Source organism: Apodemus sylvaticus, chromosome 12 (genome assembly GCF_947179515.1).
Source record: "Apodemus sylvaticus chromosome 12, mApoSyl1.1, whole genome shotgun sequence".
NCBI classification, from domain to species: Eukaryota; Metazoa; Chordata; class Mammalia; order Rodentia; family Muridae; genus Apodemus; species Apodemus sylvaticus.
In genome coordinates, this window is record NC_067483.1 from 91,034,030 (window position 1) to 91,048,636 (window position 14,607).

A 14,607-nucleotide genomic window follows, 5' to 3' on the forward strand; every position below is an offset into this window, starting at 1 on the left:
AGCATGGTAGATCAGACCTTGCATGCTGGGGTCTGCCAGAGCTGTATTTACTCCCGACATGTAAAGGCTTTGCTAAGTTACTTGACTTCTGAAATACATAGCTGCTTGTGTAAAAAGAATGACATCAATCATTGTGAGGAGTTATCATGGAAATAACGAGTCAGTGGACATAATGCCCTGAGCTGTTCACCCTTAGTATAGAGAGAGCACTTGGTAAGTGGCCATTTACAAAGAGGGATCGTGGAGTCACAGCATGTTGGCACCCTTAGAAGAATGCGTGGAGAGGCTGGACTATAATAGCTCCGAGCTGTGCCTTCTGGATGACTGCGCTTGTGTGTGTTCCCTGCTTAGTCAGAGGAAATGCGATGTTGCTGGAGTAGGAAGACAGTATTCATTCAACAGGGCTGGGAATGAACACACACCCTGTCAGCCTGCTTCTCAGACTAGCGTAGCAACAGCAAGGGCTCTTAACTTTGGAGGCTTAGCTTCTTCAGCCGCAAAATAAGAGAACTCTACAGACCCGTGTAGTACCTATTTACCTACTAGCTGATAGGTGCCGGGAATTCTGCTAGGCCTTGGGGCTATAAGTCTGAACCTCTCAGGCATCCTGATATCCTTCATGGACTTCAAGCCAGCAGGAGAAATCAACACAGGAGTCCTCGGAGCAATTGGAACGTTGCCACTCTGAGAGATGCTTCAAAGGGGAGGTGAGCCTGGGTTTTATACGTGTGAAAGGAAGACTCAGAGGTTACCAAAGAGGTCCATCCCAGTTTTCCAAAGAAATAGATTTTTAATTGACATGGGGCGCCATCACCCTGTGAGTGTGGTCTGAAGGATTTATTTAGTCTTCTCTGGCTGCCCTGGGTCACTGTGATTCAATACACAGACTTATGGCATCCTCAGTAGGCACAATCACTTCTGCTACTTTAACCAAATCCCTCCCCAAAACACCCATCCTCTCCCTTCCGTTTACATAAAAGAGTCGGCTATGCCTTCATTCCCAAGGACCCTCTAAAGCCACTGAAATCTCTTCTCATGTTTGACTTAAAAGCTGTCACCCAGTAGTCACAGACCCTCTTTGGTGAGTGGGTGGCTTTTTGGTTTTTATTTTAACATCTGGACAGCATTTGGGGACTGGGTGCACACCTTCTATTATGCTCTGGGCATGGCCTTTTAGTCCACTCCTCTGTCTGCTCCTGTCTTCTTCAGTTCTGTCTTCACTTTTCTAAGATCTGAGTCTCTTTCCTTGTATACACACATGTACTGTCTCACCTATCCATTACTGGTATACTGACTGTTTTTGTGTGTCAACTTGACACAAGCTAGTATTATCAGAGAAGAAAGCGCCTCCATTGAGAAAATGCCTCCATGAGATCCAGCTATAAGGCATTTTCTCAATTAGTGATCAGAGTGGGAGAGCCCAGCCCATGGTGGGTGGTGCCATCTCTGGGTTGGTTGTTCTGGGTGCTATAAGAAAGCAGCCCGAGCAAGCCATGGGAAACAAGCCAGTAAGCAGCTCTCTTCTATGACCTCTGCATCAACTCCGCCTCTAGGTTCCATCCCTGCTTGAGTTCCTGTCCTGACTTCCTCCAGTGATGGACTACGATCTAGAAGCTTAAGCCAAATAAACCTTCCCTTCCCAACTTGCTTTTTGGTCATGATGTTTCCTTGCAGTAATAGAAACTGAAACAAAGACAGCAGGTTTAATTACTGATTCTGAATGATAGAGTCCAAAGCTACACCATTTGTTCCAGCCTTCCTTCCTCTGTGTGTGTGTGTGGGGCATATAGATCGACAGATATCGTCTTTCCCCATAGACATCAATGCATCTCGTGATGAACTCACATCTCTTCCTGAAGTCCTGTCTGTGGAGTGACCCTTTATTTGCTGGGCAGGACAGGCAGAAAGAGAAGCAACCTGGCCCTTTCCTTGAGTGTCTTGCGATGTTCCCATTGGCGACTTTGCGCTGATTGGGGGCTTTAACTGAACTGTCTCTTAACCTTCCTGCATACCTCTCTCCCTTCATCCCTAACTGCATCCCTATATCCCTCCATCCCTATCTCCCTGCATCCCTATCTATCTGCACCCCTATCTCCCTGTATCCTTATCTCTCTACATCCCTGCTCTTACTCTTGTGCCTTTTCTCTTAGGGTGCTGCTGAAAGTTTTATTGTGGGATAGAGAAGCAGAATTCTAGAAAAGACCCCAGGGTTATACCCTCATGTATATACTTCATATACACCCTTGCCTGTGTGTGTGTGTTGTATATGTGTTCACATGTGTGTACTGGTGCATGTGCACATGAATGTCTTCCTCCAGCACCCTCCATCTTATCTCAGAGATAGGATCTCTTACTGAACTTGGAGACCATTTAGCTGTTGGGCAGCCAGCAAGCCCTGGGGTCCTTTTGTCTTTACCGCTCCGGTGCTGGGATTGCATTGCTGTGACCAGCTTCTACACTAACTCTGAAGACCCAAACTCAGATCTTTATGTTTGTGTGACAAACACCATCTGACTGAGCCCATCTCACCAGTTCCAAACTAAATTCTTTAAGAGGCAGAAAAGGAACCTGGGAGGATCCAGTTCTCTAGTTACGTCATGGTTCAGATCCTGTGCTGGTTTCTCTCTAGCACTTTCTGTCAGTAGGCAGGTTTGTGGGTTTGTGTTTCTATGTCACTCTACTTTAAAGTTACAAGCTCTGAAATGTAGGGGCTCGAACTGGCGTAGAGGGATTTCCCTACAGGAGAGAGTCAGAGAAAGAACCTAACAGAGGTTATTGGGAACCTGCTATTGTGTTTTAACCAACAGTTCTAAGACAAAAAAAAAAAAAAAAATCAAAGCAACGTGAGGCCAGTGGGAGCCCTGGAAAGACCAGAGGGAGCATAAAACCTTCAGGGGACGAGAGGAAGAGGACGGAGCAGGGCCTGGAACGTGGGTGGGCTCCTTTCTAAATGTTATTTTCCCATATTAATGATGTGGACTTTAGCATCATTTTCCATTATAAATAATGTATGCATAGTATAAAATATCACAGTAATAAAAATGGGAAAAAGAAAGAACCCACTGATAGGCTCACTAGTAAACAAAGATACATTTGTTTTTGTTGTCTAGTAAATTTTAAGTTAAAGCATAAAATTAACACAGAAACACTCAATCATGTATATAATCCATATAATGTGAATATACTCAGAATGCTACTCCAGCCCTCCAAAAGCCTCTCCCGACACACTAACCTTCCTCCAAATAGGACTTCAACTATAATATCTAGCACAGTTCCTTTGGCTGGCTTTGAAAATTAGCAATATGCAAATAAAATAATAAAATATGTACACCAGTCTGTGCAGCTTTAATCACTTAACATGATTATGTCTGGAAGAATTATCTATGTTGATACATATAGTAACAAGTCCATATGCATTGCTGCTATTTATGTATATAACACATACAGACATACAGACACACACACACACACACACACACACACACACACACACACACGATGGATGTGTTTGCATGTGTACAAATTGTGTGTGAATGCAGCGCTACCACACAGAAGCACATGTGTGGAGGTCCAGGGACAAGATCATTGTTAGTCCCTGTCTTCTAGCTCATTATAGACAAGGCCTTTTCAGTCAGCAGGCTAACTGACCTGTGAGCTTCTATTTTCCTGTCCCCATTTCCCACCTCCCCTTAGAGAACAGGGTTTACTGACATGTGTGCTAACAGTCTGGGTCTCATGTAAGTACTGAGGATTTGAATTCATGTCTTTATACTTGGACAGCATGGGCTTTTGCTCACTGAACCATTTCTCTTGTCCCATATTTTTAACTGATACCAATATCTTGATTTTTTTATTCAAATGCATATATATTCCATGACATGTCAGCCTAGGAGAGAAAGCCTAGGCTGTAAGCTCTATTTAACTTTGCTAGGCACTGGAAAATAGTTTTCAAATTAGTTTTGGCAATATATAATTATACACAATATTATATAAATCATATAATTTAGTATACAATATATTTTAATATACACATTTAATATATTAATAAATTATATAATTTGGATTTTAATTAGCATTACATTTATGTCTAATGAAGCTAGGCTAGTTTATTGTTCAACTGGTAATCTTTTACTAGTTTATTGACCAACTGGTAATCTTCCTATTCTATTCCTAGAATAGAGCTATTCTATTCTTTGATCCTATTGTATTCTGTTGGATCATATGTTTTAGTCTTTTTATATTGTAGTTTTAAATAATTTGAACACATACTTGTATTTGAATTGTTCTCTCCTCCAAGCTTGTTGGTTATATTACTGTTTTAGCAGTTACCTTATGCAGTATATTATGTATATTTTTTGTGCTTTCTATAAATGTGTAACTTCATAGAACATTTTGATATTGACTTAAAATTATGTACGTATACCAAAAATTATGTATGCATGCCTATCTATTTGTCTATTATCTATCTATCTATCTATCTATCTATCTATCTATCTATCTGTCATCTATCAATCATGTTCTATAATCTATCAATAAAACACTATTATCTATGCATGTATTCTATCATTGTCATCATGTCTATTTTTATGTATATATTCACCATATTTCAATTAAACATTTATCCACCTCTATTTTTTTTTTATTTTTGCAAGTCTCACAGGATCTTATTGCTATCAGTCATGATCTTTTCTATCTATCTATCTATCTATCTATCTATCTATCTATCTATCTATCTATTGATCAAGAATAGGTTTCTCTGTATAGCATTGGCTGTCCTGGAATTCACTCTGTAAACCAGGTTGACCTCAAACTCACAGAGATCCATCTGCCTTTGTTTTCTGAGTGCTGGGATTAACACCACCACTGCCTGGCCATCCATTTAAATTTTATTGTTATTTATTCTTTTTTTATTTTCATGTTCTTTCTGAGTTATTTTCTTTTGCTTGAAGAACTCTCTTTAGAGTTTCCTTTAGTAAGATTAGTGCACTGAAAATTTTATTTGCTTGTCTAGATTTCTTTTACTGAGTCTTCAATGAGGAATGACGTGATCTTGTACAGAACTTTAAGATCTCAGACTTTTCCTCTCAGCTCTTTGAAGATTCTGTGACTCTGTCTTCCGGGATTCCACCGCCATGCAGAAGAGTCAGTTGTTACTCTTTCTCTCACTTTGTTAGGCGGTCTCTCTTTTTTGTCTGACTGCTCTCTCTTCCTACTGTGTTCTACAATGTGTCTAAACACGACTTTCTTTTTTTTTTTTTCACAAACAAAAAAGGAGCTTTTATTCCTTCACATGATATGTCCAAAACACTTTATAATCAGTAGGTGGAAAATACACACACACACACACACACACACACACACCATAATTCTCCTTTTCTGTATCTTAAAGATTTCCCATATTGAATTCTAGCACATAGTAGAAATTTAAGATAATAATCTGCTAGGGCACATTGATAAGTCCTTTATAGTTGCAATGGGAAGAGAACAGTTAAGGGTTCTGCTTTTCTTCCTCACGGTAAAAAAAAAAATTTATTTATTTATTTATTTATTTATTTATTTATTTATTTATTTATTTATGCTCCATGTTTGATTTCCCCTTCCCATCTAGCCTCTGACTTTTCCACATCCCATACCTCCTCTCCACCCCATCTCCACATGGATGTTCCCACCCCCTACCCCCACCTGACCCCTAAACTCCCTGGGGCCTCTGGTCTCTTGAGGGTTAGGTGCATCATCTCTGAATGAACACAGACCTGGCAGTCCTCTACTGTATGTGTGTTGGGGGCCTCATATTAGCTGGTGTATGCTGCTTGTTTTGTGGTCCAGTGTTTGAGAGATCTCAGGAGTCAAGATTGAGACTGATGGTCCTCCCATAGGGTCACCCTTCTCCTCAGTTTTGTTTAGCCTTTTCTAGTACAACAACAGGGGTCAGCTGCTTCTATCCATTAGTTAGGTGCTAATATCTGCATTTGGCTCTTTCAACTACCCTGGGTCTTCCAGAGTGCAGTCATGATAGGCTCTTTTGGTGAGTGCACCATAGCCTCAGTAATAGTGTCAAGCCTTGGGACCTCCCCTTGAGTTGGATCCCACTTTGGGCCTGTCATTGGACCTTCTTTTCCTCACACTTCTCTCTATTTCCTTCCCTGTAATTCTTTCAGGCAGGAACAATTATGGTCAGAGGTGTGACTGTGGGATGGCCCTCCTCTCCCTCATTTGATAGAGCCTCCCTCCTCTCCCTGTGGTCTGGCTGGAGGTGGGCTCTATGAGTTCCCTCTCCCTAATGTAGGGCATTTCATCTAAGGTCTCTCCCTTTGAGTTCTGAGAGTCTCTCACCTTCCAAGTCTCTGATACACTCCCGAGCATCTCCCCAACCTCCTATCTCCCAAGGTTGCCTGTTTTATTCATGGTGCTTCTTACACCTGTGGTTTGAGCCCTTTCACTATTTGTCATTCTTTTGTTGCCTTTCTAATAGAACTGAATCCAACACTTTTTGCTTAGACTTTGGAAAAAAAACATTCCATAGGCCTCGTAGTCTTTTTATTAAGGTAACTTTTCCTTCTCTTTCTCCATGTCTCACTCTGGGAACTTTTTTTCCCACCCATTTTTTTCTCTTCCACTACATTTCACCTCGTCCACTGAGCACGCAGTGTGGATGAAGACTTCTCATTTGTCTCCTTTCTGAAGTTTTCAGTACTTTCCTCTAACTTTCTGTCTTGTCACTTGGTTTCTTGGACATCTTTCATTGAGGTCATGACAGATGAGTGACATGTGGGTCTGAGTGCCACATGGGCCTGTTAAGTGTCTATCTTAGTGTTCGCAAGCTCCTTCTATTTCATTGCTTCTTCTTCTACCATATGACTAGTGCTTATCTTTTTGTGGGCCATTTCCTCCTTCTCTTATAAGAATGTTGGATCACGTATTGAAAATGTGTAAAGAGAAGCCAAGTTTTCGAATGACACATATTTACAGAAAGGATTGCTTTTGCCTCTGGCAGGATGTCAGAGTGTGTTATCTGATCCACATGGGAAACCGGCTGCTCTTCCTGAGTTTTGTTCCTTATGTGTCCATTTTGATGTCAACCTTACTATGTGGCTGTAGTCATTCTATGTCACAACCACAATTCTGAAATGTTTTGCAGGGACTCTTCTTCTTCTTCTTTGAAAATCTAAACTTCAATGCTTACCCTTCATCCCTGTGAGAACTACAAAACCCCTTCCTAATTTCCAAATCTCTCCACTGTTGCTTTTGAGTTGATGAATACCTTCAGAAGAGGCGATCGCACGTTTTAGCTTGTTCCTCTGAGCTTCTCTTTTCCATGGAGTATTGAGTTCAGCCCTTGATGTTCTTGTTGCTAAGGTGCTTAGAATAGATATTTCAAAGTACTTTGTCAGTGTGTTCTTAATTGTTTATGACTGCTATGATCCCATCAAGTCAGTCTCTCATCAGAACTCTGTTAATTTAATTGTGTGTGTGTGTGTGTGTGTGTGTGTGTGTGGTGTTGGGGAATCAAATACTAAGGCACTACACATGCTAGGAAAGTTCTCTGCTACAGGGTTGTATTCCCAGCAGTTATTTCATTCAATTTAAAATTGAGAAAAATGGACCAGAGGCAGGTAAAATTGGGGGTAGTTCATAAACATGTGTGGGAAGGTAAGGACACACTAGGTGTGGACAAGCTGGGGATGGCTGTGGGATCGATGGTGCTACTAAGCCTCTTTCATCAGAAGTTCCCAAGAGATACTCTTTGAAAGGTGGAAACCTACACAGATGGGAATGTACCTCAGATGACCAGTTCTCATCACACCCTCATCACACACTTGAGACTCATTATTGAAATCTAAAATTAATAAAATTGTTGTGTATTCTTTATGGTTGGTTTGTAAAGGAGTATGATAATGTGTAGAATGAAAATGTGTAGAAATACTGAAATTTTTAGAGAGACATTAAAATGTGAAGATTTGTTATCAATCTGTGTTTCTGGAAAGTTCCTGTGTTTTCTAGAATTTCCACGAAAAAAGACAGCAGCCTAACAGCAACAATATTTGCTCACTAGGAGTTCCTCAGGCACAGAAACCTTACTGGATCTCATAACTGCAAGAGTTTCAGCAAAGCATGGCAATTTGGTTTTCAAATCTATGAGGTGTATCTTATTCCATTTTTAAAATGTTGTCATATGAGAGCAGAGTTTAATGCAGGGATGATTCAGTCTACCGCATCCTACCTGCAGAGTGCCTGCTTGCTCAAGTAGGTGTGAGCAGAGTAAGAGGTAAGCATCCACCAGCACTGTGGGACTCTGGAAATCTTAAATCTTAAAGGTAGTTCTTTCAAGGAGACAGCTCGCAATAGACATTTGAGTGGTACTTAAGACCAACCAAGAAACCTGGCCTTTTGCAGTTACCAGTGAATTTATAAAAATCGCAACCAAAGAGAACAGTGTTTCCTAGGATAGACATCGCTGCTTCTTTTTCTGGCTCTTTGTTTCAGACAGAAGGAAGCAATACTTTTCTGTTTGTTTTCATTCCAGTTAATGACCACTGTCCCTGCTGTATCCTCTCACGCAGAGCACTCTTCTTAGTGCTCGTATTAAAAAAAAAATAGGTTCTAGCCCTGTGTAACTGCCTGCAATTACATCGAACGGGTTACCTGGAAGGGAAGCTGGGGATGTATGGGAAGGCAGCAAAAAAAGAGACGGAGACCAAGATAACAGCTGCTATTCAAGGTCTCAAAGTTTAGTGAAGAACTCCCAATATATAGAGGCAGGGGGAAAAGTCTGGAAGCTTCTCAGTAGAATCAGTTCAGTTGCTCCACAGGTGGCCAGGAATCAGTTTCTCAGGAAACTGCAGGTTCTTGAAGAACAATGGGCTTCACCTTGGTCTGAGCACTCCACCCTAGGTGGAGGGGATTATGGCTGACACAGGAGTTCCCATTCAAAGGCTGGGAGAGGAACTTCACACTGGTCAATATCGAGTTCCTGCCAGGTGTCATGGCACCTCAGTAAGGCTCTCTATACCCCTGTCATCTAAGTGCTTTAATCTGTAATAATTATAGAGATAGGATCCATGCATCAACATAGATAAAAGGTAAATAAAGATTGAAGGTCTGAGCATTTAGTGTTGGCTGTAGGTTAAAAACATCTCCCACTAGAGAAATCTAGAAGTCACAGAAGAGTTTGACTTGAGTTAGGCTTTGAAGAAGTCTTGAATTTGCTAACATGTGCTGAGGGGTGGGAATCTGAGCAGCTGGAAGGGGAAGAGCAGAGGGTCTAGAAGCAGGAATTCTCATGCTTCAGGATAAACCCTACAGCACCAAAACAAGGGACTGGGGACATGGGTCTGTTGGTAGAAAGTTTGCTGAGTATTTGCAGATCCCCTGAACCTCATTAACTGGACATTGTGGTGTATACCTGTAGTCCCAGTACTTGGAAATCAGAGACAGGAGGATCGGAAGAAGTTCAAGATCAGTCTTGGATCCACACCGAGTTCAAGACTGGCCTGAGATCCCTAAGCCTCTGTCACAAAACAAAACAACCAGAGTAGGGGAATGTAAGCTCCAGGAGTTGCTTATCTTATTGCCTTAGTTCTAGCTCCTAGGTCAGTCTGACTCATACTGTGTGATTAGTACAGATGGACTCAATATATCTTCTCCATATCTGAATTTCTATAACTAAATACTGGAGACAATTAGCTTATAAAGAGGAAAGGTTTATTTGGTTTCTGGTTCTGGAGGTTGCAGTGTAAAACTGAGCAGCCATATTGCTTTGGGCCTCTGATGAGTGAACTGAATGACTCTGGTGGAGAATGAAGGATCAAGCAAACTGTATGTGCCATCAGTCAGAAAAATAAAAAAGCAAGAGAAGAGGAGGAAGAAATGTAATCAGGCCTTGGCAAATGCCCAACCAAACCACAGCAGCATGATTAATCAGAAACCAAGGTGCCACTCTGTCTTGCCCAGCATCCTTTGCAGAAAGACAGTCTAGGGAGAAAGCAGGAAGTTGAAGTCCTCCTCCCTCGATGATTGGGTCTAAGATCCTCATGCAGGGACTCCGAGGAGCTTGTCTTGGCGCTCACATCCATGGGCTGTGTCTTAGATGGAGTCATTTGTTTTGTGCATGTGGGGAAGTAGAAAGATCATTTAGCTAGAACTTTCTACCCCATGGAAACATTTCTGAAGTTTTCCCTCTGAAGTCATCCTACACACGCCTCATTCTTTCTTAGGTTTGTCATATCTGGTGTTGTGTTCTTTATATGGGGTTTCATGGAAAGTAGTTTAAAAAATGAAAGATTGGGGTAGTTAAAGAGCTCTCTTGAGAAATGGACAAGATGGGGAAACAGCTAAGTATAATGCCTTTGAGTAGAGGGTTCGAATCCACTAAGAACCCACAGTTACTGAAGAAATGAATACCGATGGTTTTAATTAGGTTTCTATTGCTGTGATGAGACACCAGGCCATGAGCAGCTTTTGATTTCACCCTCAGACAACAGTCTTTCATGAAAGGAAGTCAGGGCAGGAAGCAGGAGGCAGGAACTGGAGCAGAGACCATGAAGGAGTGCTGCTTACTGGCTTGCTCCATTGCTTTCTGTGTACCCCAGGATCACCTGCCTTGGAATGGCACCACCCACAATGGGCTGTGTTCTCCTATGTCAGTCATCCACCAAGAGGATACCCTGGACGTTTGCTGAAAGGCCAACCTAATGGGAACATTTTCTTGATTGAGCAGGGCAGCAATTCATTGAGAACAACGTAACCTCAGCCTTGCTTGGGATGAGCCTGGAAGACCGTCAGTCCCAGCAGTGGCCGTCGGCTCTTGCTTTAATTTTGTTTTATGCCATGAAGCCTGTGAATAGGAAGGGAAATGTATGGAGCATTGGTTCCACTTTAGACTGACCTTCACAGAATCATTTGTGGTAGTGATGGCACACAGTGGACTGTAACAACGATGCTATAAGAGTTGTTCCCGAACTTAAGGCCTGGGCTGCAATGACAAAGCCTGTGGATAACTAGAACCCTGAAAAGCCATCTTTCCAGATCTATAGGACAACTCACTGTCTGTGCGGGCCTTGATAGTCGTCTTCATTTCTAGGTCAAAGATGTAGAATGAAACCCAGTCATACATGGCTTATGCTGTGCTGTACACTAGGCATGTCGTCTTGTGACCAGGGTGGCAGGGTTCTTCCTGCCCTTCCCTTAATGACACTGATGTATTTTCATAAATCGGCAGCACCAGGCTGCATGTGGAAAGGTGTACATAATTTTGTACTATTATATTGGGCAATGTGCTGTAAAACCCAAATGTAGTGGGTTACAGGCTGTGGGTTACAGGTTTGCGTAATTTCCTCAGTCATAAACATCTGTGCTGGATGGCCTTGCTACCCAGGCTTCACAGATTGGCCCCAGGCTCAAGGGGCTCTTGGGTGCCTTAAAAGAATTCTAACAAAATGTTAAGTTTGTTTTCTGTTATTGTGATGAAATATTCAAGACAGGATGTTTCTCCAACTTTGGTGGCTGTTTATATATGTATATGTATATGCATATGTACATGTAGATGATGTATATGTATATGTGTATATATGTATATCTGTATATATGTATTTATGTATATGTGTATATATGTATATGTGTATATCTGTATATATGTATTTATGTATATGTGTATATATGTATATGTGCATATTTGTATATGTGTATATGTGTATACATGTATAAATGTATGTATGTATGTATGTATGTTGTCTGAGTATGTACACACACACACGCACACACACACACATACCTGAACACGTATTTGCCCCTTCACAGCTACTTGTACCCTCTCTACAAACTAACAAAATAATAAAAATGGAGATTAATGTGGCCAACATGAAGGATTTGTCAAATCACAAGTCAGGCCTTCCTCTGGTAGAGAAGGAAGCTCAGGGACTTCTGGGGGACAGTGTTCAACTGCTCTGACATAAAGCCTCAGCATGCAGTAACAGTGCTGGAGGACTCTGCTTGGACCACCTCAAGTCCATCCTTACACAGCCATCACCAGCAAGGGTCCTGATGAGCGACAGACAGCACAAAGCGACCCTGGGTGTTATTCCCAAGGAACACCATCATTTCTTTCAGTCTGTACAGTATATTCCGCAGCATGGAATTTCAGAGTAAGGAAGGTGATAAACAATGAGGCAGTTAGCAATGACACTTTAATGACTGTCTTTGTCTATATGTGACCCCGTGTCAAGAAAGAAAAACCCTGACTTGCAAAATTTGATAGTGTATAAATATGTAAGTCACTTGCTGTGGTCTTTCTTTCTTTCTTTTTTTTTTTTAAATAGGAGGTTTCCCCTAAGAGTATACATTCTTTAATAGAACTGTATTTGAATAAGAATTCCATACAAATAGAATATATACCTTAACACAAAAAAACAAGGAAGAAATATTTTACATTACACAAACCCTTTGGGTGATTCATTTAAGCTAACCCTCTTACCAAATACTTGTTTGTTATATTTATTACACATATTGAAGTCAGGTCTGTGTATGCCAGAATCACACAGTTCCAACAGTCACAGGAAGTACATATGACTGGTTCCAATGAGTATGTGATGTAACTTTTGGGTCACAGGCGCTGATGTGAATGAACTCACTGTCTGCTTTTCAGTGTTTCCACTAACCATTCCATCATCTTATCAAGGCCAGTGCCTTTGGTTGCTGATGTTTTAAAGATCTGCCACTTCCGGTCCTTCAGGGCAGGTAAGCCAAGAGCATTTGCCATTTCTGAGTGCGTCATAACCTGCTCCATGTCCTGCCTATTTGCAAACACCACTAAAATAGCTTTTCTCAGCTCTTCTTCCTCCAACATGGCCACTAACTCTGTCTTAGAAATGCCAATTCGGTCTTGGTCACAACTGTCAACGACATAGATGACTGCATCGGTGTTTGAATAATAACATCTCCAGTATGGCCTGATACTTGTCTGTCCTCCTAAGTCCCAAACTTGGAATTTGAGATTTTTGTATGTCACCTTCTCTACATTAAATCCAATAGTGGGAATAGTAGTAACAACTTCTCCAACCTGTAATCTGTACAAAATTGTCCTTTTTCCAGCATCATCTAATCCCAAAATTAAAATCCTCATTTCCCTGGTTCCAAAGAGACTGGAAAAAATACTTGAGAAAAAGCCACCCATGATGAACCGCCGCTGCGCCCTCGCCGATCCTCAGAGACAGCCCGGGACTCGGCAGCGACTCCTGGTTGAGCCTGGGCGCCGCCACCTCCGCTGCTCCGAAGCGGACTCCTCCAAGCCAGGTCAGCCAGCAACTTCCATGTCGTCCACCCAGCGGGGGCCGCTCTGGTCTTTCTTACATCATTGGAAGACATTTGCGGAGGTCAGGACCACAGTCCTGTGGCCTGTCTAACTTGGTAAGTAAGCTGCCTCTGGGCACACGGAGGAAAGTGCTTCTGTTCTCAGCCTGCTCTCTTATCACTGGGGCTTGGGTGGATGACCCATGCCTGTAGCTCCCTCATAGGCACTGCCAGAGCCTTTGAGTTCTGGAGCCCCAATCTCCTGTCATCAGAGCTTCCCACTTCTCTTCCTGTACCTTGATCAACTAAGAATTTCTACCTAGAACAAATGGACGATTGTTTCCCTCCTCGTGATCAGTCCTTGTACTAGTGAAGAACAGAGCGAGCTGCCGACAGGGTCATTTGCCTGAGGTTTGTGATTGGTACTGATTTCACCGTGATTTAATGGCACCCATGCGGGGAAGGGAGGCTAAGGAGAAGGAACCCAGAGGGGATCTGCCACTCTGAGAAGGGTCTCGTGGCCGGGATGTGTTTCTGACACATTGACATTTTAATGTGCAGTGGGATGCCTCTCCTTCATATTGTAGGCTGGTTACCAACACCTGCAGCCTCTCAGCATACCATGTGAGTGGTACACACCCACCTACTTGAGATAGCACAGCATGTCCCAGCATGATCTCTATCTTCACCTGAAGGTACCACACATTCACCGTGTCCCCCATGGGGCCTTTTAACACTGTCATAAAGGAATATAATCTTTGCCAGGCAAGAACAGCGGTAAGGCTGGTGAGGGGAAAATAGAGATTTCCCAGATGTCCCTCTCAGCCTGCCAGCTCATCCTCAGCCTGCTTCTCCCCTGTAAGTCTAAACAGAAGCAGGGAGGGTGTTTGATGACTGTCAGGCAGTGTTCAGTTGACTGATGGATTGAATAAGCCCTCAGCTGTCTTGGGGGCAGAGTTTCTATATTTTCTTAAGAGCATTTGTTTAGAACAGCGTTCATCAAATTTTAATAAGTATATGAATCACCTAGGATCTTGTTAAAATTCAGTCTGTAGTTAGGGTTAGGGAGGGGCTTGGGCCAACATTTCTAGTAAGATCCTGGGAGGCAGCTGCTGCTGTTCTATAGATGACACTGTGAGACTAGATCCTAGTCAGGGGCCTTTTTGGCATAAGCAATTCACTCAGCAGTGCAATGTTGTGCTAGGTGTTACAAGGGGGACCAATGGACACTGTTCATTCTACAGACAGAAATAGTGAATCTTGGTGGCTGCTGTGTTCCTTGAAGGGGTTTGCAGCCCCATAGGAGGAACAACAGTATGAACC

At 42.3% G+C, this 14,607-nt stretch overlaps 1 protein-coding gene across 1 annotated transcript; it reads right to left on the reverse strand.

Moving 5' to 3' along the window:
• Nucleotides 1-12,327: 12,327 nt before the first annotated feature.
• On the reverse strand, nucleotides 12,328-13,260 carry LOC127697260 (ADP-ribosylation factor-like protein 1). The gene has a single exon (XM_052200278.1). It carries the CDS (start codon nucleotides 13,166-13,168, stop codon nucleotides 12,623-12,625), a length of 546 nt encoding a protein of 181 aa, XP_052056238.1. The 5' UTR covers nucleotides 13,169-13,260; the 3' UTR covers nucleotides 12,328-12,622.
• Nucleotides 13,261-14,607: the final 1,347 nt, after the last annotated feature.

Coding starts and splice junctions, on each gene's coding strand:
- LOC127697260 (XM_052200278.1), bottom strand. CDS start 13,168: ATGGGTGGCTTTTTCTCAAGTATTTTTTCCAGTCTCTTTGGAACCAGG.